This window comes from Fusarium tjaetaba (genome assembly GCF_013396195.1).
Source record: "Fusarium tjaetaba strain NRRL 66243 chromosome Unknown NRRL66243_c0000322, whole genome shotgun sequence".
NCBI lineage: Eukaryota > Fungi > Ascomycota > Sordariomycetes > Hypocreales > Nectriaceae > Fusarium > Fusarium tjaetaba.
The window spans coordinates 4052-27327 of NW_023501518.1; the positions used below are offsets into that span (position 1 = coordinate 4052).

At 49.1% G+C, this 23276-nt stretch overlaps 8 protein-coding genes across 8 annotated transcripts; 4 read left to right on the forward strand and 4 right to left on the reverse strand.

Annotated features, from left to right (window-relative positions):
• Positions 1–930: 930 nt before the first annotated feature.
• On the reverse strand, positions 931–2213 carry FTJAE_12174 (high-affinity iron transporter; the record flags this gene model as incomplete). Its single annotated transcript, XM_037345194.1, has 4 exons — positions 931–1438; positions 1494–1942; positions 1993–2117; positions 2186–2213. The coding sequence occupies 4 exons, from the start codon at positions 2211–2213 to the stop codon at positions 931–933; spliced, it is 1110 nt and encodes a 369-aa protein (XP_037200767.1).
• A 615-nt stretch (positions 2214–2828) lies between these two features.
• On the forward strand, positions 2829–4829 carry FTJAE_12175 (iron transport multicopper oxidase FET3; the record flags this gene model as incomplete). The annotated part of the gene is made up of 6 exons (XM_037345195.1): positions 2829–3173; positions 3221–3715; positions 3770–3990; positions 4045–4397; positions 4447–4747; positions 4799–4829. The coding sequence occupies 6 exons, from the start codon at positions 2829–2831 to the stop codon at positions 4827–4829; spliced, it is 1746 nt and encodes a 581-aa protein (XP_037200768.1).
• Positions 4830–5430: 601 nt separating this feature from the next.
• Positions 5431–7341, reverse strand: FTJAE_12176 (uncharacterized protein; the record flags this gene model as incomplete). Its single annotated transcript, XM_037345196.1, has 3 exons — positions 5431–6333; positions 6385–6571; positions 6626–7341. 3 exons carry the CDS (start codon positions 7339–7341, stop codon positions 5431–5433), a joined length of 1806 nt encoding a protein of 601 aa, XP_037200769.1.
• A 4942-nt stretch (positions 7342–12283) lies between these two features.
• FTJAE_12177 (triacylglycerol lipase) lies at positions 12284–12931 on the reverse strand (the record flags this gene model as incomplete). Its single annotated transcript, XM_037345197.1, has 1 exon — positions 12284–12931. The coding sequence occupies one exon, from the start codon at positions 12929–12931 to the stop codon at positions 12284–12286; it is 648 nt and encodes a 215-aa protein (XP_037200770.1).
• A 3906-nt stretch (positions 12932–16837) lies between these two features.
• FTJAE_12179 (uncharacterized protein) lies at positions 16838–17738 on the forward strand (the record flags this gene model as incomplete). Its single annotated transcript, XM_037345198.1, has 2 exons — positions 16838–16916; positions 16966–17738. The coding sequence occupies 2 exons, from the start codon at positions 16838–16840 to the stop codon at positions 17736–17738; spliced, it is 852 nt and encodes a 283-aa protein (XP_037200771.1).
• Positions 17739–18104: 366 nt separating this feature from the next.
• On the forward strand, positions 18105–18493 carry FTJAE_12180 (structural toxin; the record flags this gene model as incomplete). Its single annotated transcript, XM_037345200.1, has 2 exons — positions 18105–18388; positions 18439–18493. 2 exons carry the CDS (start codon positions 18105–18107, stop codon positions 18491–18493), a joined length of 339 nt encoding a protein of 112 aa, XP_037200772.1.
• A 347-nt stretch (positions 18494–18840) lies between these two features.
• Positions 18841–19828, forward strand: FTJAE_12181 (uncharacterized protein; the record flags this gene model as incomplete). The annotated part of the gene is made up of 3 exons (XM_037345201.1): positions 18841–18879; positions 18925–19264; positions 19317–19828. The coding sequence occupies 3 exons, from the start codon at positions 18841–18843 to the stop codon at positions 19826–19828; spliced, it is 891 nt and encodes a 296-aa protein (XP_037200773.1).
• A 71-nt stretch (positions 19829–19899) lies between these two features.
• Positions 19900–21498, reverse strand: FTJAE_12182 (uncharacterized protein; the record flags this gene model as incomplete). The annotated part of the gene is made up of 1 exon (XM_037345202.1): positions 19900–21498. One exon carries the CDS (start codon positions 21496–21498, stop codon positions 19900–19902), a length of 1599 nt encoding a protein of 532 aa, XP_037200774.1.
• Between the last annotated feature and the right edge of the window lie 1778 nt (positions 21499–23276).

A 23276-nucleotide genomic window follows, 5' to 3' on the forward strand; every position in this document is an offset into this window, starting at 1 on the left:
AATCCCTCTTCGACAATTTCGAAAGACAATCACGGTCGTCTTCAACGCCCAGCTCCTGAACAGCGCCAGCTTCAGTGCCGTGACTGGCCTCGCGCCCCCGCCGACACCCGCCTCAGCATCAGTCTACGCAGATCTTGACCTCCCGTTCTATCATCTCTACGAAGAAGCCAGCCTTGTCTCTGGTGGATTTTCTGGCCTCAAGTCCGTCGCCCAGATCGACGGTACTCCCGATGAAGCATTGAAGAATCTTTCCATCATTGATGTCAAGACTGGAGAGCCAGTGGTTGACTGCGATGGAGGCAACGGCGAAGCTAAGAAGCTGGGAAGAGTTGGGCTTCTTGACCCTCGAGGTCCTCTAACGGAACTCAAGTTTAGATGAGAAACGGGGTGTGACGCTGGTCAAGGGCTATGCTGTCTCACAGACAGAGAAGTGAACTTAGGATTTAGACCCTAAAAGATGAAAAGATTTGAGTAATTTGATATAAACTTAGAAAAAGTTTAGTATACCTTGTATCAAGTCACTATTATCGTACCTCTGTCGGCTCGATGCAGATGCATTGGCAATGTGCCAATCAATGATGACGGATGTTGTTGTACAGTGAGACTGAGTCGCTGCAAATCGGATCTGGACTAGGATACCATCATCATCTTCTATCAAATACACCGGCCGCGTGGCCTAATGGCTAAGGCGCTAGATTTCGGTCTCCCTCTTCTGAACTCTCTAGAGATTCCAGGTTCGACTCCTGGCGTGGTCGACACACGATCTTCGGATCTTTCCTTTTGCAAATTTTTGCACTTGAGGTGGGTCGTTGGAGAACAGACTAAGCCATTTTCTCCAACATTTCACGTTCAAACAATTGAAGTTGTCTTTTTAATTCGAGTTGTATTTATCACAATTGCTTTTCAACTATATCATACAGTGTCTGTCATTTAAAGGCTGTTCACAACTGGTGTAGCAGTCTTATCATCTTCATTCGAAGGCATGAGCTCATTCTCAATGCTGCTCGGCTTCTCAGGGACAGTCTTTTTCTTGCGCAGACCGAAGCATGTCGTGAGTGGTGTAAACACGCCAAGGTTGCCGTATCGCTCCATGTAAGTCATCGAGCAGAAGGAGATAATAACGACCAACCAATAGACGTTGTACGAGACAACAGATCCAATAGTCGCAGAGTTTTGCCAGCCAAGAATGGCATTGAAAATACCCCAGCCACCACCGCCGTTCAGCTCAGCGTTGCAGCAGTTGACGTGCCAGACACTCTTGTGGATGTCGTATGAGCCAGGGCCGGAGCCAACTTCTGCTGCATCGCCGCCGATGATGTTGTTCCAGGCGTGAATCTCGAAGGCCCAGACGGCTTTGCTGAAGAGGCCGGCGGCGACGAGATACAAGAAGCCTGTAGAGATGATGAGGAAGATCTGGAGGGATGTGGTGTTTCCTCCTCTGTTAAAGATAGTCAGCATTGAGGTCCTTGTGTAGAGTCGAAAAGTTAACGTACCTGTAAATGATGTATCCAACGACACAACCAGCAGCAAGACCGCAAATAACAGCCAGCGGAAACGACGAAGCCGGAAGTCCCAAACTGACACCTCCAATATACACAACAGCCTCAAGACCCTCTCTCAGAACCGTAATAAAGGGCAGAATAAACATGACGTGCTTCTCCGACCAGAGCTTGAAACGGCTCATGAGACCAGAAGTCGCAATCGCATCTTTCTTATCCAGAGCCTGCATAAGCTTAACACGCCATTTCTCTTGAAGTTTATTAACTCTCAAAAGCGCAGCGCCCATGATAGAGATAATAATCGCGGCGATGAGACTGAAGCTTCCCTCCCAGATATCTTCAGTCTTGCTAAAGACGTCTTTGCCGAGGGAGTAGAATGCTCCGATCATGCCTGCGCCGATGCAGAGACAGATTGCGAGGCCGAGACCTACTCCAATCCATACCTGATTATTTGTTAGAATTGAGGAAGCGTGAATTTGGAGAGGAGGAGGACCTGTTTGAGAAGGCGTTTGTAGGTTTCTCTATCGCCCTCGCCGCCGACGCTCTGTTTCAAGAACGCGAGAAGGACGGAGACGATGATGCTTGTTTCGAGACATTCTCGGAAACAGATGAAGAAGACTTTTCGGAGTTAGACAATTGGATTCATTGCTGGTCACAACTTTTGGGGTAAGTAAGTGGTTGCGTACTGGGAACAGCAAAGACGTTGACTGTCATGATGATATCAGCTCGTTGGCCACAGACCAGGCAATCAGATAAGAATTTGACAGTGAAAAGAAGAATAATTCGTGAGATCTCTGATATGAGGGGACATGCAATGCAACGAAACAATATATCGACTTGCCCAACTCGTTTCCACCAACAGTGGATCCCCCCGAATTGACTTTGAACCCATCCCACGCTAGCGTCCAGCCTCCAGTGCCGACTTTTCCGAGATTCAGTGTCATCTGCCTCGCAAAAAGATGGATAAGATAACTTTTGACACAACGCTAATCACTCTACTTTGTGAAGGGGTGCCGACTTTCCGAGCTGACGCCATCTGATTTGACAAGATCGATAAGATAAATTAATCGCGCTCCCGATTATCCGATATTTATCAATCTAGAGGCGACGCTATGGGCTGATCCTCGTATCTAGTGCGTGCCGGTTATCCAGAGTTTGGTGCCAAAAAGTAAGGTTACTTGACTGAGCTGGGTTGGGAATTGCCGCAGTCTTTATCTGATCGGTTCCCTGCAGGCACTCAATGGCCAAATGTAACTTGAGCCTCTCGCCAATTGACTCAGCTCATCTTTCTTCATCAGCTCCAAGACTGATGAACTAGTGACTGTCGCGATGCTTCTCTCACTCTTCGTCTCATCGCTGGCCGTACTCTTTGCTGTACCCACGGTCAGCGCAAAAGATGTGCATTTCGACTGGAACATTACGTGGACGACTGCAAATCCCGATGGATTGCACGCGCGCCCTGTAATCGGCATCAATAACCAATGGCCTCTCCCAGTCATCAACGTCACAAAAGGCGATAGAATCATCGCAAAGGTGACGAATCAATTGGGAAATGAGTCGACATCCATTCACTGGCATGGAATGTATCAGAATGGAACGAATTTCATGGATGGACCTGCTATGGTGACTCAATGCAACATCCCTACTGGCGCTTCCATCACATACAACTTCACAGTAAGTCTGATCCGAGTAGTGAAGGGAACAAGGCTGATTCTTGACAGGCTGACCAAGTTGGGACTTACTGGTATCATTCTCACACAAGATCTCAATACCCCGATGGTCTACGCCAAGCCCTCATCATCCAAGATCCCAAGAATCCCTACGCGGATGAATACTATGAAGAGCGCGTCATCTCACTCTCAGATTGGTATCACGACGAAATGCCCGTTCTCATGAAACAATTCGTCTCCTACAAAAACCCCACCGGCGCAGAGCCCGTTCCAAACTCAGCACTTATGAACGACACGCAGAACATGACTCTTCCCGTTGAACCTGGTAAAACCTATCTTCTTCGCTTGGTAAATGTTGGTGCATTTGCGTCGCAGTACTTTTGGATTGAGGGGCATACTATGAAGATCGTTGAAGTCGATGGCGTTTGGACGAAGCCTGCTGAGACAGACATGATTTACATTGCGAGTGCTCAGCGGTATGCGGTTTTGGTTACGATGAAGAATGAGACTGGGGCGAATTATCCGATGATGGCCAGTATGGATACGGTACGTTAATCTTTCTAACAATTCCTTGTGACACAAGCTAATCATCATTGATAGAGTCTGTTCGATTCTATTCCTGATGGCCTGAACTGGAATGTCACTGGCTGGCTGGAGTACGATTCCGACAAGAAGCTCCCCCCAGCTGCTGTTTTGAACGATTTCGAGCCATACGATGACTTCAAGCTTGTTCCCACAGACAGCGAGAAGTTGTTAGAAAAGGCCGATTATACTATCAGCTTGGATCTCACGATGAATAACCTTGGCGATGGCGCGAACTAGTAAGCAGCCCTGTATCCCTTTATCCTCTAGTACATCCATACTGACGATCTTAGCGCCTTCTTCAACGACATCTCCTACGTGTCCCCCAAGGTCCCAACATTATACACTGTCCTCTCCGCCGGCCAAAATGCTACTAACCCAACCGTTTACGGAACCGACACAAATTCCTTCGTTCTCAAACACGGCGAGATCGTAGAAATTATTCTCAACAACGATGATTCCGGACGACATCCCTTTCATCTTCACGGTCAAAACTTCCAAGTTGTGCATCGCAGTGAAGAAAATGCAGGCCACTACAACGCGTCGTGGACGAATATTACATACCCATCTGTCCCAATGCGAAGAGATACGCTCTTAGTGTATCCACAAGGAAACTTTGTCATTCGCTTCCCAGCTACGAATCCAGGTACGTCCAAATCAAACGTGAAACAATAAGTAAGCACTGACCGTGATAGGTGTCTGGCTCTTCCACTGCCATATCGAATGGCACATGGACACTGGTCTGATTGCAACGATGATTATGGCACCGCTTGAGATGCAGAAGGCTTTGACGATTCCACAGGAATTTAAGCAGATTTGTGCTGATCAGGGGATTTCGACTGTTGGTAATGCAGCTGGCAACGCCGAGGACTATCTGGACTTGACTGGACAGAACTTGATGGTACCTGCTTTGCCAGCTGGGTTCACTACGAAAGGTTATGTCGCTATGGTGTTTAGTTGTGTTGCAGGCGTCCTCGGTCTCGCCTCGATTACTCTGTAAGTTCTCCCGCTTTCTATTTGTAGAAAAATGCTAATGGTTCTGCTTAGGTATGGCTCTGCACCGATTGCAGCCAAATGAGAGAATAGGATACGTGTATCATATAGAAAATGGATCGAAATAATATTGAGAAGTATTTAAAAATATAATGATTTGGAAATTGGCTATGTGCCCGAGCCGTTTTCTTCTGAAGCACTCAAGTGATATCCCTCGCACTCAATTTCAACCAGGGGTGCGTCACTCCCCATTCTGGCATTCTCGGCCTAACACCAACCCCAGGATTCGCTGAGTTGATGCCATCTGATCGCTGGCCAACAGCCAAATCTCATTGATGTATGTTACAGTGATGAAGATTGTATGCACACTTAAAGGTCACTCAATCGCGAGTCAATAAACTTGAGACAAAGGAAGATCGTCAAAGCACAAGACGAAGGACCATGAGAAGATAGTACGGGTAAAATGTCAATACAAAGCTAATACATAAGAAATAATTATGAGCAAACTGATATCCCTAGCATAATCCCATTACACCTTACCATCTTCCCCATCGTAACCATCCAAATGTCAAAACAGTGATCAAAGACCCATAGAACCGTCTGATAGCCCATGCCGGCGCCAACAAGGGATCATTCCTCGGAATAGGTTGAACTGGTGGCTTGACTGTCGGCTCCGGCTCCTGGCTTCAGAGGGTCTTCTTGTGTTCCTCAAGGCGGTGAACGAGATCCTTCAACTGCTCATCACTGGTCTCTCCTCTGAAGATCTTTTTCTGATACTCGTCCACCAGACTGGTCCATTTCTTGTTGATAGCTTTCTGAGCGTTTTTCAACTCTTGATACTCTGTATCCGCTTTATCAACGCGATACTCCCAAGTCTCGGCCTCAGTAGTCTTGTCGGTCAGCTCTCTTTTCGTGATGACGAGTTCAGCAGATGTCTCATCAAGAGTGATGGTCTTGGCCTTAAGCTTTGTCTCAGTCTCCTCGAGAACCTTCTTGGTGTCCGTGTAGCTCTTGAGGGCATTGTTGAGATCTGTCTTGGTGCGTTCATTCTCAGCATTGGCATCGGCGAGCTGGTTCTGGAGAGCCTTAACGGCGAGGCGTGAATCCCGAAGCATATTCTCAAGCTCTAGGCTCTTGGTGATAAGAGCACCGTTTGCCTCCTTCTGTATCTTGAGCTCATTCTCAAGTTCAAGGACCTTACCAACAAGAGTGAATACTTCTTCTCGGAGATCACCGATGGTATGTTCAAGCCTCTGCTTCTCACGCTGAGCCTCGAGTAAATCGTTGTTAAGGCATGCGATCTCAGAGCCAAGCGCGTTAAGATCTTCCTGCAGCTTGCTGATGACCTTGTGATCGAACCTGTCGTCCTCCTTGAGATGCTCGATTCGGTCGTTGAGCTGCTTAACCTTATCCTTGTACTCCTTGCTGGCGTCAGCGAGTTGCTTGTTAAGCTGCTCGATGGTCGCGTTGGCCTTGTTGCGCTGGCCTGTGAGGGAAACAATCTCAGCCTCGAGGTTCTTCTTGTCCTTCTTGAGGGTCTCGACAAGGACAGTCTGCTTATGGAAATCGACATCTAGGGCAGCGAATTTCTGTGATAGTTTAGCAAAGGGTTATGAAGTGGAAGGACTCGAAGCACGTACGTTCTGGGCTTGGACAGTGAGGTATCCAGCTTGCTCAATGAAGGCCGCTCCATGCTTGAGGGTCTCAAGAAGAGTCTTGGGGAAGGGCATTGGGTCGAGCACACGGGGAAGAGTAGCCTGAGGCTGAGGGAGACGGAACTCGACCTCCTTCTTGGTAGGAGGGACCAAGTCGTCGGAGTCAAATGAGCTACATTGACGGTTATCATCACAGCACTTGAGTAGGATTCGAAGTAACACTTACTGCGCCTTGGGCTCAATCTTAGCCCTGAGGTTCAGTTCGCCAACACTGACCTGCTTTCCGCCCTTCTTGATCTCAAGGCCAAGCTTCTCGGTCTTGCGGTTCCAAGAGCAGGTGAAGTCATGGACATTGCTGAAGGCGAACTTGGAGACCCTATCATCAGAGCTGATGAACTTCAAAGGGGCTCCCTTGAAGGCAGTGGTCTTGGCCTTGCCCGCAGAGTCCTTGGTCCACTGCCACGAAGATATGACAGGCTTGCCATCCTTGTAGTCCTCAGGGAGGATAACGATGGCCTGCTCATCAACAGCACTAGCACCATCGTCGAATTTGATGCTTCCAGCCCAGATTCTGAGAGCAGCATCGTGGTCAACCTTGCCCTCAGGCTTCCACACTCGGTTCAGAGTGAAAGTCTTCAGGGTACCAGTGCTCGACATATCAACCTTGACCTTGGCATAGTTCTGCTCAGTGGTGATAGCAAAGTCATACTTGGCGCCGGAGAGCTTGAAGGAGATATCAGTGGTGTTGGAAAGCTGCTTGACATCTGAGACGACGATGGACTGGAAGAACTTGGCCTTTAGGACTCGGTTCCAGTCCTTGGTCCACTGGGTGAACAGGTAGACGGGGTCATTGGCACGAACGACACCGTGGGGGAAGATGATTGTGAAGGTCTCGTTCTCAGCATACCCAGGCCAGTCAAAATTTCCTTGGTAGACGAACATTGTGAAGAGTAGTGTGAGATTTGGGATTAGAAGAAGAGAAGGATGTAGGTAGGAGATGTAGTAAAGAGAAGAAGCTGGTGTTGATGATGAACCAAATCTGTAGGAGATCAGCGCAGCTTTATAACCTTCACTATTGCTGCATGAGTCCTTCTTCACCACAAACTAGTAGTTTTCCCCTCAGCTCTGGCTGCAGAAAGTATTGAACGCAATAGCGCAACTAGTACGAGAACTCATCACATCCCCTCCACCTCGCCCTCCCGCGCAGCATTCCGCATGGCGCTTGTGAAACCATAAAGTCAACCGTGTGGCAAGCTGAACTCCCTCGACCATTCCCCATCGCGCGCCAAATCATAAGCCCAACACCACGCAATCCCCTCGTGGCTAGCTGTACGGCTTGAGACATTGATCCTTATCACCAGCCCAAAAGTTCAGCCCTCGCTAATGATCCCCGAACGCTCTCTCAAGGCTGAGACAGGCGCTGCTTGGACCAAGCTGAGACGAGACGTTGGAGAGGGAGCCCAATGATAAGGGTTCAATAGCGCGCGCCACGTGCAGGTCCAGCTCGCCACGGGCCGCCGAACGGTTGGGCCCAGACCTCGCCAATCACACAGACTATCTGCCAATAAATTGATCACAGTGCAAATTTAGCGATAGTCTGCGGCGACGTTGCCATTTTGGAGCTGGGGCTTAGACAGGCCGGGCTAGAACGCTGCGGCTGATGTGCGCGGGGAAGACAGATTAGGGATGGAGCATGCCAATTGGGGTTTCAGAGGCCAGCTGAGCTGCAGCGCTAGATTGAAAGAGTTTGGAGGACACGAACTACAAACACGAACGGCAAGTCTGAGGGGAAGAATTCGAGAGTATTGAACTCTCTGGAAGTGATCACGTGTACAGAGGAGAATTGTGCGATGGTGGTGAGAAAACCTTGAAAATACTGGGTGCCCTACCAATGTGGGTCCTACGAATAACTTCACTTCAACCACCATCGTTGACTCGACGAAACAAATGAAAGACACGCGAGAATGCCAACAGCTCACAGAAAGTTTTATTGAATCGCGTTGAGTAACTCAGTTACTTATTTAGTGAATTGTCTGCATTTTCCCACGTAGGTAGCGATCCAGCATCCCCAATTGCTTCAACCTCTCTCTGCATTACCGCAATCTCTTCAATCCCGATGTCTCCATGCCTGAGGCGGTTTCGTTTTTGCCTTCATCTCCTTCTCAATCTTCCTTTCCAGATGCGATGACGCACTCATCATTGTTCGCCTTAAAGATCAGGCAAAAAGTGAGGCTCCTTCTTCGTTCCTGAGCGTTATTCTCCGGTAGGCTGAGTGCCTTCTCGATTCGATGCACCGGCCGAAAAGCTCCGAGGGCTTCGTGTCGCCCCGCTTCGGATATCTTTCGATCGAGGAGACTGAAGAAAGGTACCTGCCGTCCAAAAGACTGCTTGTTGCCTGGGGAAGAACTGTTGCCTTGCCCCAATTTCACTCCGGTCTCGTTTTTGTGCTCGCGTTTTTGGCGAGAAACGGGGGGTTCACATTGTAATTTGGAAATATCGCTCGTGTCGGGGCCGCATCTCTTCGTGTTCCAATCGCAGTTCTTTGAGAATCCTTTGTCCTAGCCGTACTGTGGTCTTACACATCCAGGGCGTCGGTGCAGGTGATCGCTGTAGGGTTTCTTCCTTCCTTGTGAAGATGACCTTCCCGCAGTCCCGAATTGGACCTTGTCTTGCCAAGAGGTTACGTACGTGTCTCGTCGTTGTGCCTTCCCCTATGCGCAGTCTCGAGCGTGTGCCAAGAGGTCAGGAGCTAAACTCTGCGTTGAAATTTGATGTACAAGATCTCATTCAGATGGTCATTTGTGTGCGCTGCTTCTGCGACAATGTTAAAATGAGGCACTGGCCCTCGACGCATTCATCTTTTTCTCATTATCATGCATTGGGTCTGGACTCGAGGACCATTGCACGCTGTCTTGAGCGTTCATCAAGGTGCTCGCACATGAACGTGTTTCGATGTAGGAGGCTCCTTCCTCACTGAAGAGGGTAGGTGTAGGTGACCAGGCCGTTCGATCTTGATGGCGTCATCGGTCGATGTCGGTGTTCGGAAACCTGCCCGCCTTCCAAATTCGATCTTGCACTTGCCGCTCTGCTCTTGATATTCATCGTCTCCGGAACGTGGCTCTTGAACCAGCCGTCTTCGCCTTCTTCTTCTCTTCATACAGTTGAGGCTCATCGGTTTAACTACCGAAGCCGCCGGCCTGTTGACCAACCCCTCGAGGTGCCAGCGCAGGTGTCGCGATACAGCAGTAGAAGTCTCCCGCCGTAGGGTCCGATCGAGTCTACAGTACAACTTTTAATTTCTTATCACTGCTTGCAGTTTTGGCATTAAATGAGTCGTGTCTCTATGCCTCTCTCGTTTTTGCTGTCTCGTTGTGAGCCGTCATCTTGACCGTTGTTCGAACGCACGCGCGTGTCTTGCTGTCCAAGGTTCTTTCCTTCTTGAAGTGCGTAGGCAAGCAGATCGTTCGATTGGCGCCACCTGTCGATGTTAGTCTTCAAACACCTGCTCACCTTCCAAATTGGATCCTGCACCTGCCTCTCTGCTCTTCATGCTTCTGAAGTCGCTCCGGCGTCGGGGAGGAGCGGGAGTGCTCGCAGATGGGGGTATAAGAGGCCGTCTCCCCCATCTTCGTCTTCGTCTTTTCTTTTCTTCTCTTCATACCTTGTACTGGGTTGTGTGTCTTGGGACTCCGACCTTAGCCGGCCTGCAAGCATCAAAGCGGCAAGGTTGTGCGCCCTGGGACAACTTGCGCTAACCCCCCAGTGGCGCAGAAGGTGAGTCCGGCACAATTTTTGATTTATTCTCACTGCTTGCAGTTTTGTCCACTCTCGCCGTTTCTCTGACTTGTCAGTTGATTCGGTTTGAATCCTTTTTTTTCATTGCATTCACCGGCTTGCTGGTGGTGTGAAGAAGAAAACCTTGCCTTGTGATGTGAATGATGTGTGATGCGCCAAGTTGCCAATGTGTGATCGCCAACCAGCCAACGTGAGATGTGTGATGTGCCAGTGTGTGATGCGCCAACTTTCCCATGTGAGATGTGTGAAGTGAATAATGCGTGATATGCTTCCGTACTCATGTGTGATGTGTGATGTGCCGGTGCCCAATCATGATTGCTGAGGATGGAACTTTGATGGCTGTGAAGATGTGCTGAACTGCGTGTAAAGAGTAGAGAGGGAATGCAATGAAAAGTGAATGAGTGAATGCAAGACCGAGGACTTGAACAAATACAAGAACTGATAAATGAGCGAGATGAAAACGTCAGTAAAAATACAGATGAAGAACTGGAGGGACGAGGGACGCGAGAGATGCTGTATTTATAGGCAAAATCGAGAAACAAGCTTTCGTGGGAAGAGATCAAATGGCCTCTCGGTCAATATTTGGCTTTACGTTTGTCGGTGACTCATTGGAGGCATCCGATGACACTTTGCTTGCAGAAGTTTGATGGAGCGCCCGCCACGTCAGTGGTTGCAGAAAGGATGCTGGCGATGTGGACGAAGGATCAGGACGAGATGCAAAGCTTGCTCGTCACTCCAATGATCGCTCGACGCTGAATTCGTTAATTCAAATCTTTGAACTATGATAGAACTTGATTCCATCGCTGAACTTTGATGGATTGATGCGGGCGATAGGTGGCTGACCAGGGCCTTGGCAGCTGGCGAGACCTGTCGACGATCGAGGTCCATGACAACAAACCACAAACGAGTCCCATCAAAAGCTCTTCAGCAACGACCTCGAGCCGCCCTCGCCATCAAATTTCCATCTACAGTATTCTAGGCCGTAACGAGCGTCTCCCGTTTTGGTGTTGTTACGACGCCCTCTTCTCCCAGCGAACAAACTAGAAGAGCGGGTTGGCAACTGGTGACACTTGTCGGAGGCGAACAACAGATTACTCCCATCAAGCACGACCTCTCGCCACCTGTAGCATCAAACTTTCATCTACAGCGCCCTCAATAGTAGCAAGCCTCTATTGTCAACACGCCGCGTTGCGTCATTCTGCGGCCGACCCGAAAGCCTCTTCCATCGACCACCGAGCACACGACGCCCTCGTTTTCTCGGCACCAAATTACAGACAATCGCTACCAATCTGCGCACCCGCATAAGAACGAAATTGCCGAGAACCGAGTCGATTCTTCAAGGATGATGCCACCATGTCCACGACCTCCCCCGCTCGCCCATGTCGACTCGGAGCGGAGAATGACCAACGCGAACACGATCCGCCTGCATCACGCAGCTCCAACAGAACACGAGCCTTACCTTACTTCTTGCTCTAGAAGAAAGCTTTCACCCGTACCCTTGCCCTCATCGCTGGCGGGTCTTCCAGGCGGGCCCAACGCGGATGCCGACCGGCGTGGAATCAATTGATCACGTTCGAAGCCTAAAGAATTACGAACCAAGCGTGACGGGAGTCACATTTCACGCTTCAGATTCTACAGTGGAATAAAGAAGAGTCGATGGTGAGTATCAGGAGAAAGAGATACATGGTCTCGAGCGCGGCATCCTGTTTCCATCCAAGCCCCCAATTGACAGCCCTCTGGCAGCATCCACAATCACCACAACATCATCAACGGAGCTCCTCCGTCCTTCGTCCAAAACCCAGCACTGCAGTGTACGGAGATTCCGCACAGCAACGCAATACAGAACCACCGGTTCGACCTCTCCCGCACTGTTTGACGTGAGTCTCAAACCCGCTGCAGGCCGACAGGCTACCCACGAGCAAGCTAGGTTCTCTCTGCTGGAATAAGCTCACAGCCACAAGCCTCAACTGCAAACAACACTTCTAGCCCACAACTTAGACATCGATACCACGATGACTGACCAATGGCCCCACGAGCAAGTATCCTTCCACCAAGAAGTTGTCGGCGGATCAGGAAAGACAGAGAAACACTAAAGAAGTCCGCACATCGCTAGGACAGCAACATTCGAGCCATGTTCTGCATTCACATCGCCGACGTACCCAAGCTTGCCGTTTCCAACTGAAGCGAATACGACAGCGCTTTCCCCAGCTTTAGCGTTTGTTGGAGACGAGACATTTGACTCTTCATCTGTTACATACCAGGCGTCATTAAATGCGACGTTGTCCAAGAATAGAGCCTTTGTGCTGTATGCCGGGACCATCTTTGCAGCTAAACCACTGTCCACCGCTGCGTCATTCAGCACAAACTCCTCTCCAGTGTATGAGGCCGCAGACCACCCTAAACCGGCTTGCGCGAAGAATGACTTGATGTTTAGGGGTAGGACAAAGCTGGAAAAGCTACCCATCACCACCGCCGTCCCACCTCCGCGGACATATCGAAGTACAGCGTGCCGAACATGGCTGTTTTGTTCCTCGGCCAATCCTTCATCGGTTATGAGGACAGCTGTCGGGGGTGGCTCTCGTGAAAACAAGCGGTTTACTGACTCTGTGTCCTCGGCCCTCAAGAAGTCGGCTTTTGGCCAAATTTGGGCCATCAGCGGTTCGAAAACCTCATCTAAAAAAGGCTTATGGCTAAGCGAGATGGCGAGGATCCACGGTTTCTTTGCAGTGTTCTCCATTGTACAAACGTCTGTGCAGCAAGCTTGTCTCGTGCCGTGGTCTTCACAATGTTCAGGGGAAAGCATCAAAGGCTCGAAAACTTCGCTGTGCCTCGTGGGTATGCCACGATGTTTTAGCAATACTATTTGACGCAGGGCAAGTTTCTTATCAAGAGCGGGGACAAAGTTATTGCGAACTAACTCGGAACTTAGTTTCTGGTCAAAATCTTAGCTGGAACCTAAAATCAGACCCTGAATCCTGCGGGCCTGTCACCGACAATCTGCTGAGGGTTTGTATGCTTGCGTCACGGGCCATCTGTTAAGGCGTATTTGCCCGGATCTCGGCAGAATTTAAATTTTATTGCTATTGCAGCTTGTCGGAGGTACCCCTGCCCCAAATTGTCGCTTCTATCTTCAACTGCTTAAGTTCGGCGACCGCCCCAATGAGCGTCTCGACGAATGACATGAGCCCCGAGATACTGGGCATTAGACAACGCCCTTATGTCTAACACGCCTAAGAATTGATTTGCGAGGGTGCAATAAAAGGAGCAGCATATCACTAGACGGTCTAAAGTGTAGACCATAACTATCGACAAATAATAGTTATGTCACTAACTGGTAAAATTGTGATTGTCACCAGAGGAGCCCGGGGATTTGGCAAAGGTATCGTCCTGACTTTGGCGAGACAAGGTGCAAAGGTCCGTCCCAATCCATTCCAGTCATGACAAAAAGCAGCCTCCCTAATAGAGTCTTACAGGTAGCTTTCGCCTACGTGTCGCCATCATCAAAAGCACGTGCAGAAGCTCTGGTGCGAGAGATTGAATCACTTGGCCCCTCTGCCCATGCAATCCAGGCCGATGCAGTGTGTCTCTCCTCTCCAGCAGCAGTCATATCCTCTAGTCTGACCGCCCTCAACGTTTCCCACCTCGACATCCTCTTCAACAACGCGGGACTCGGGTCTGCAGGCACTCGCGTCGGATAAATCACCAGTGAGGGGTTCGACAAGATAATGGCCGTTAATGTTCGTGCAGTCATCTTTATGAGCCAAGCGTTTATCCCGTACGCCAGTCGAGGCTGACGTATTGTTAACTTGTTCTATATCTCGGCGTGAGGCAGCTACGCTACTCAGTCTGTCTATTCGGCGTCCAAGCCCGCCGTTGAAGGTCTTGCTCGTGTTTGGGCAACGGTCTTGGGTCAGAGATACAATGTAACCGTCAATTCCGTCAACCTGGGGTCTGTGGAAACAGACATGTGCCGAGCAGCTGGGGAAACCCACCTAGCCCGGATGGAGGAGCAAAACATGAAAACACCAGCAGCTACAAGGGGCAAGCATTGGGAACCATGTAGCAGATATCGTCGTATTCCCCTGCAAAGAACGGCTAGATGGGTCACAGGGGATGTTGTCTGTGCCATTGGCGGGTTGCTGTATACCTCAACTTTGAAGTATAGAAGTGGCAAGTATCCAACATGAAACTCAGAGAGAGGGTACTTAATAAACAACACTAAAATGAACCCGAAACGTCTGCCAGGCTTTCAACCAGGCATCCAAGCGTGCCATTCTGAATATGGCCCCGTAGAATCAGAACTCTCTTGCAGCATAACCCCCCCGGTGGCATCGAGTAGTTCGGCATCTGAAGAGCTTTGGGCATATAATGGAAACGGCATGGCCCGCTCGACGAGGAAGATCAATTTCCGGTTCTGCGCAGTCTCCCTGTGCGTAGTAGAGGCCTGATCCTGCGTAGTCAGCTCCCAGATACCAACAGCAGAGCTCTGAAGACTGCTGTCGGCCATTGGGTCTGTAGGTGTCTCAAACAAAGACAAGAAAAGTTGATCTAGAATGTTGAACTAATGATTGAAATAGTTCTGCAACGAGAAGGATGTGATACAAAGTTGCCTCTTCAAGATACCTCGGGCGCGAAATGCCATGCTGTTGGTGACTCCAAGATTGGATAGGCAGTCAACAGCTCGCTTCAGATGGCCTTTCCACGTCGTTGCAAGAGTGTGTGTTCGGTCATATATGTAACAGGTTGCTTGTAAGGATGTAGCTATGATCAGGCAGTAGGTGGCATACCAGCCAAGACCCCGTAGGTGCTTGGGCTCCCTCTCGAGGTAGGCGCAAATAAACTCGACACACTTTTCAGCCACATCAAGACACTCTGAAATAGGCTCAACCGATTTGTCGAGAGTTCCCTTGTCTCTAATGGTGCGAAACAAGATTGGTCTGTTGAGTATGATATGGAGGTGGAAGGACCGCCATATGAGAATGTGCTTTGGGATCTCAAACCATGTCTCTAGCATTGCGTTTTCACCGAAGTATGGGGGGAGATCCCTGCGCCAGTGCGCGATACTCCTGTCAAGTGTCACTGCTCTTTCATGACCTGGTGTCTGATGAGGAAGAAGTTCAACCTGAACCATATTGGCGATCTGTGCCAGCTTGGCTAGCTGGACAAGACAAGCCGTTATTCTGGAGCCGTCCCTGCTATCCGGAGGGCTTTCCTTGTCCACAACGAGGTCCTGGTCATTGAGGTTCGAGGGAGGCCGAACGTTGACACCAACTAGAGATGCGGGAGGTCTTCCGAGTGTCAGTTGGGCCCCAGATACAAAGACAAACAGTCCACCATGCCCTTCTACGGATCTCCATCATAAAGAGGCTGGAAGACGGCAAGTGAACTCGCAATGAAGACCGATTACCAAAGCCATACCCCAGCCGATTCCGATAAGGGCGAAGCCTGAATTTGGCTTGTTTTGCTTTGCAGGTCGTTGGCTGTTAGCACAAGTCCTTGGACATAGCTAAGAGATCCTTTCTCCAGGATATCCATAGTCAGACTCTGGCGAGCTCTCTTGTAAAGTCGTACATCGCTATCTGAGGCATGCCTCGACAAAGGCTCCAATGGCGATAACTATGTTATATAGGAGTGGCCAGCCAGGAGGTTGGAGATGGCTCTGCTCCGATTGTCATCACGGACTCGGACGAGAATCGGCTAGCCAAAGTAAGGTCTCTCGTTGCTAAGGCTCGTACAGTGCTTGTTGAGCGAGGAGTGGATGCTGTGGATTTGGGCAAAAGGATTATAGATACTCTAGGCCAGGAAGCACGACTGGTTTTGGAGTGTACAAGTTTTAAGTCCAGTATACATGCTGCCATTTATGTAAGTACCCCAGGAATTACTATACCCAATGCCTTACCTCAACTGACACATGTTCCCAGGCTTCAGCGTTTGGCGATGCTGTGTTCGTTATTGGCGTCGGCAAAGACTTCCAGAATATCCCGTTCATGTATCTTTCCTGAACAGAGATCGGTCTCCGCTTCCAGTATCGTTATCATAATACTTATCCCAAGGCAATCAGCCTTGTGACCGGAGGATTGACCAAATTGAACCTCTTGTTACACACCGATTTAGACTCGAGAGGGTGTCAAGGCGTCCGATGTTGTTTGTTGTTGATGAAGTAGCAGCCACAGAGGCCTGATGGATCCATCTCAAAATACGCATGTCTTAACAGTCCATTAGCCTTTCTTTAAAATACCTGGATCGACGTTTCTGTTGATGTTTAATAGCGGCAGTATTTCGACAGATATCAGTGCATATCGGGCGCCCTTGTCGTCAATTTGGGAGGTACTACCCCAAATATTGTATATGTAAGCTTAAATTAGTAGACAACTTAGTATGGTTTATTTGGATAGTAGGCATCCATATGCAGGGGACCCCATGGCACTAAACCTGGCTAAGAATTGACTCTCGGCCAACCCTGGGCTTAGTCTGGCAACCAAAAGGAATTATTGAATCATGGCGTTCGATAGAACAAGAAATATTTGCCAATGCTCCGTTCAAATCACCAAATAAGTTATTACATAAAGGGGCATCCGTCCTGTTTTCTTCGCTTTCTTATTGTTTCGGTCATACTCACTTTAGTCATTCTTTATCTGCGATAATGCGGTCTCCGACTTTCTTACGCCTAGCCTTTGGCCTGCTGGCTGCGGGTTGCGCGATTGCAAGCCCGTGCAAACCGAGTGAGTGAAATCCATAAATATTCATGCAGCTTCCTGACGTTGTGATTAGGCTCAGTCGCGACCACATCTGCAGGCTCACCAACTATTTCCACTGGGACTTCATCCGAAACGTCAACTGCATCTTCTACTACAGATCAATCAGCAACAACTTCTGTTCTGTCCGAGTCGGTTTCTGGAACTTATCCATCTTCGTCCGTCGAGCTGTCTGCTTCCGTCACATCGCAGATGTCAGAGACTACTACAGAATTAAGTACAATCGAATCGACCACAGCAGAGCCTACCACAATCGAGTCCACCACCACTGCGGCTGCCTCAACGACTGAGACTATCCCTGTGCCAACCTTTAGTCTGTTCGCTACTGGCCAAGGCCCCGTAGAAGAAGAAGGTCTTCATACCTACGACAGCGACGGCTCTGTCGCCGTGTTCGACCCCAACCCCATCTTTGGCGACGCTTCAGTACGACCCTACATCATCGACTCACAGGGAAGACTTGTCAACGACCAGGGCTTCTTCCTTTGTGGATTCTACATCGCTACCAACGTCAACCTCGACTCGCCCGCATCAGTTGGGACCTGCACGAACTCTGGACCGAAAAAGGCTTTTCTGAACTGCCAACTTTCTGCAGACCTCGCAATCGAATGTTCGGTCCCTGGCCGGTCTTGCGAGGCGAACATGAATGGTGAGCCTTTGTGTCAAGAGACTGGTGAACCATGGAGCGTTTGGTCTGTTGGCGCTGTGGTTGTGGGTCATGGTTTGTTTATTGGGCCAAGCGACACTCCAGATTCTTTTGATCGTATTGGGTTGCGCGTTGAGGAGGTGTAAAAAAACCGAAGGAACACGGGCAGTAGTGTGTGGCCGCTAGCTTGAAGAGCTTGATGGTGGGACAGGTCATGGATGGTATTGGAGGGAGTTTTATAGAGGGGATTACTGTATTATATTTATAACTTTCACTTCTGTATTCTAGCAGGTACTCTATATTAACCAGTCAGGCGGGTTAAAGATTAGATGTACTATAAACACTATTTCTGCCTCCAGAACATTCTGTCTTACTCAACTGTCGGGGCTGTAAGTGCTTGGTTGGCCAGAAATCAGCAGGCCACTGATTATGAACTTACCCCGCCTTCTTCACTTCCCTACGTCCAGACTTGCTGAATTCACCAAGTTCAATCAACAGCAAACTGAACCACTATGGCATCTGCTACTAGATTCAGACTCGTCTTCAACGTGCCCACAATGTCACTGGCTCAATGCAAAGAGGCCATTTTCGCTGCTGGAGCAGGTCGCTACCCCGGTCCAGGTAACTATACCGAGTGTTGTTGGACCGTCATAGGGACTGGCCAATTTCGCCCTGGCGATGCAGCCAAACCCCATCTGGGAGAAGTCGGCAAGCTGGAGGAGGCCGAAGAGGCCAGGGTTGAGACCATTTGCGTGGGTGAAGACGTCGCAAGAAATGCTGTCAAAGCTCTGAAAAGGTAGGCGATTTTACGCCATCACAACATTACACGCCGCTTATGCTTCTCAGTGCTCATCCCTATGAGGAGCCCTCCTACTCCGTGTATCGACTAGAGGACTTCTGAAAGAGAGCTAGATAATGCGATTTGTTGACAGACTAGCTGGGATTGAAGGCAGTAGAGCAAGGCTTGGTTAAAGACCAACTGTAAATAAGATGACGAATGTCTACTACGGGTTAAGAGAAGTTGAAGTGATAATGGAAGAAAGAGAGAAACGAGACTTCGGTTGGATAGTCTTCATCAAACGCCTCATAGAATCCTACGAGTGCAACCGCGAATCCTATCTGTAATGTACGTCAGCTGACATGACGAATCGAGGAACTAGTGTGTCGTTCACTGTCAGCACGGCTTACCATACCCGAAGATTGCCTCTCGGCTTTCTATTCTTCTATAATTATTAGAAATTCAAGAACATGTCTCATAAAACCATTTCTAACGTTGTGATCGCTGGTGTAAGTTTGTCTCCTCACCTACAAGGCCTGTGTTGACATCTACAGGGCACCGGGCGTCTCGGTCCACCGACCATCAAACACCTCGTCAAAAACGGCTTCAGAGTCAGCGTGCTGACGCGCAATTCATCTTCTGCCAAACTCGCACCAGAAGTCGATGTCATAGAAGCAGACTACACATCAGCCAAGACCCTGACACCAAGCCTTGAAGGTCGCGGGTTCGATGCCATTCGTCATCATTCTCAACCGCCTCGCGTACGACGCATCGGTGATTACATTGCAAGCAGCGGTGAACGGTGGTATTTATCGAGCCATCCCATCATTCTTTGGTGTTTCTCTCGACAATCCCGAGATAGCCAACATGCCGTTCATGAAGACCAAGCTGCCAGTTCTGAACGACGTCTTGGCAAAGACTGACATGTGAGAAATTACATACACAGGTATCAACACTGGCATATTCCTGGATTGGGTCCTTGATGAAGACATATTTGTTGGTCTCTCGGGCAAGGCACCAACTCGTGTGGCGGACGGCGGAGACATTCCCATGTCTGCTACTGCTCTCGATGATATCGGTAAAGCAATCTCTGCTGTGCTCTTGAAGCCCTATGAGACAGTTAACAAGTTGTACTACATACACACTGTGGTTATGACACAGAATCAAGTCTTGGGTTATGCCCGCGAGGCTGCCCCGGATGCAGTGTTTGCAGTTGAACAAGTCGACACGAAGGTACTCGTCGAAGCTGCGTGGAAGCGGTACAACGAAGGAATAAGAGACCGAGTTTCGGTTAGGGACTTTGTTATCAGAGCGAGCTATGGTATGGGAAATGGATTCTTTCCAAAGACTGACAACGAATTTCTGGGGATTAAGCAGTGGAGCGATGAGGAGCTTAAAGAGGAGATATTCAGGCGCGTGAAGGCCAATCCGCCTGTTAGTCTTAAGGCCACGGAATAGTAATTTGTTCAGCCCCATATCATTGAACCACCCTTTTCGAGTCCCCATTTACCAGTGGTTCATCAGCCAGACTAGTCTTCATCTGAATCTTCCAACACATACAGTTGCTCAAATACCTTCATGCCGCGTTCTCCTGACGCTTCGCTCAGTTTAGACAATCGTTTCCTCAGCGTCAAGTACCGATCCACCTCTACCGGTTCCTCGTATACTAAGCCCTCAGCTGATACGGAAGATAGTAAGTCTGCAAAGGGATCCTGAAATGATGGCTCCTCCGGGTGTAGCTTTCGTTCGCGGAACGAGAGTAACAACAATGCCATATCATCCTGATCGAAACCTGGAAAACATCCCTCTGCAATATGTAGTGCACAATTGACGTCCGCTTTTGTTGTTTTCTGTATGATATACCATTGCAATCGAAGTGTCTTGGCATAATCTGGCCAGTGAGTCCTCACGTGGCCCTCACCGCCCCCTCGCTCCACGTTGATATTGAACTCTGGGTACAGGTTCCACAGTCCAGCATCTATCAGACCTCGCAAAGATAAAGTACAAGAGCGCTTTGAAATGTGAAGGAAGCCCTGCGAAAGGTACTCTCCGTTATTATGGTCTTCATTGAGTCGAAGATCACGAAAGCGGTTCTCTTGATCCGAAAGTTCCGCATGCTTGAAGCAGTTAAGTAACCACTTATCCTTTGCAAACTGCCCCCGTGGGAATTTCGATGTGTCCACCGCGCAAATAGAAATATCATTTTGCTGACTAAACCACGAATTGCAGAATCTCCAATTTGCATACTGGATCACAAATATGAGGGAACTGCTCCAGGAAACAAGGTTGTTGGTCACCCAGGTACCGGAAAGGCCCTTGTGTAAATGCTGATGCAGCATCTCGGAAGCCTCTTGATAGTCCATTGAGAAGATATCGGTCCTGTGGTGATTTGCTTCATCGTGCTGGCTACTGATAGATGCCATGACCTCTTCGTCGTTACGGCCCGTGCTGTTGGCATCGTATGCCCGAAACAGATACCGTGTCATGTGCTTTGGAGGCCTTTTGGCCGAGTCGCCGAAAGCACAGGCGTCCTCTGGTCGAAATAGTGTCGGACTACCAGGGCAATTGCATAGTGACTGGATCCAGAATTTGACCCAATTGTCTTTTTTCTCTTCGCTCTGTAACAGTACGATAATGGCAAGATGCTTCTCTAGATTGAGATCTCCAGAAGGTCTTACAGCTTGATGATAACATTCTTCAGCAGTCTTCCACAAGATTTCGTCGCTTTTCGCTTCTTGAATAACCCCCTGTGCAATCCTCTCTATGGGCTTCTTAAAATGCTCAAGAAGGGCGCCTATGTTGAAGGAGGCCTTGCCGCCTAAGGAAACGACTTGTCTGACAATGTCCTGAATTGCCGCATCGTTTAGGAGTCTCGCTACTCGAACGAGCTCAGCAGCCCTGGCTTGCACGGTGCAGATGAACTCGGCGTCGTCCTGGCTGAAAGGACCATCAGCACGAAGCAGATCAACGACGCTTTCCGCCCTTTGTGACAAAACAACTGCGGCTTCGTCGAAATTGTGTAAGGCATCTTTTAGAGACTTGAGGCGTCCGCCAGTAATGTTCAGAGTACCCATCATACTGGCGATATACCCCATCTGGGCCATAGCGTGTTTTTTGCTGTCGCCCATCTTGAGTACGGTTGGTGAAAGACGACGTATGAAGGATGATGAGAATAGAGTATAGGGATCCGTCTTGGTGCGGGGTTTTATATACGACATCCGCCATGTAAGACGCCAAAGGCAACAGTGTACTTCACCTTTGTGCCCTGGGGGCTGAAGCCTCTTTGAAAACCCTAACCTTACGCCAGAAAGCCTCTTCTAATCTATCAACCGTATCACAGCCGCGCAGATACACCGTAGCCAATTAAAAAAACTATCCTCAAGCCATCCATACTGTGTGATGGAGCTTGGGTACCTCCGATTCGCTCACCACTGATGCTCTACTACCGATTTTGCTTGCTGCAAGGTGAAGTTTACTGAGGTTCTTTTGTGCCTTGGCTGGACACGTCTCCTTGAGGTGTCATAAGTTTCAGCTATTGATCTGCTACCAACTCACGTGAAGGCAAACCACAGGATGCGGAACAAACAGTAGATTCTTTGTTAAATACTAACGCCCAAACCTCTGTTTGGCATCTAAGGACAACTCTATCGCACTGATGAAAGAGCTACTCCATGATACGAGGTTATCCTGTTAATCGGCAGTACAGTGGTTGGATCTGAAGCACTGCTTTGTGAGATGATATTGCAACATATCTGTCACTTCTTCTATATCTAGTGAGAGGATATCTGTTCGCCTCTTCGAAATTGAGTACGCGCCCATGGTTGATTCAAAACGAGTGTAAAGGTCCTCACCCCTCTAAACTAAGTCAAACTCGGTATAATTACCCAAGCTTCTCCATTGTTCGAGAGTCCAGCCTTGCTTGCTACTAGTAGCATCCAAGTTTAACATGCCGCCAAACCTTCTAAACTCAGGTCCAGCAACATGCTGAAGTGCACATTTTCCTACCCTTGAAAATGCTGTTCTAGACGTATCTCTCGGAACTATCACAAGGCCCTGGGAAAAAGTGTTAACTAAATGGGTACGGGCTTTCAAAATCTCAAGATAGTAGCAACTTTTCAACTTGTCCATGTCTGTTGCTACATCTAAAAGAGCGCCAGCTTCAATTTCACAACAATCACTCCGTCCTCGAAAAGTTTGTTTCGCTACAGTTAGACGAAACAAGGCAGATCGGTATTCGTTCTGTCCTACAAAGTAGGCTGGCCAGGGGAAGTCACCAGTATTCGTCGAGTAGCAGTCAACGGCTTCGCATGTGGCTGGTATCAGTCGTCCCCTGAGACGAAGTCTCCCTTTGCGAACGTGGGAAAATGGGGCTTCTGTGTGTAACAGATCTAGTTCTGTATGCAGGAGCTGAATCTTACTTATGTAACGTGTCCGCCCGGGGCACAAGCTTGGCGTTATGCCCAGACACGTATTGCCTGAGATGGATGCCCACGACCACGATGGAAAGTCGGGTGTTTGGTCTCGAATTGGACCCTCTGCCCGCGGCGTCCGAATTCTGTTGTCGCCGCTGGCTTCCCAAAGCAATCCAAATGCGAGGTCGAATTCCCATAAACCCGCCAGATATTTCCCATGTTGTCCATCGGCAAGCTTGGCGACGATTGCGCTGATAGCAGCCATGCGATCAGCAGGGGACGAAAGTCTCCTACTATGATACTCAGCCACGAGAGAGTACCAATCAAGGTCTCCATTGAAATGTAGAAGTTTATGTCTTAAAATATCGGAGCTGTGTAAGGAAACTTTGTTGTAGAACTCTGCACCGTGCGTAAGCAGGACCCCATCTGTAGGCGGCCCGTCTTGAAACGATCCGGAAGGGCAGAAAAAACGAAGGCCCGTATTGCTGTACATA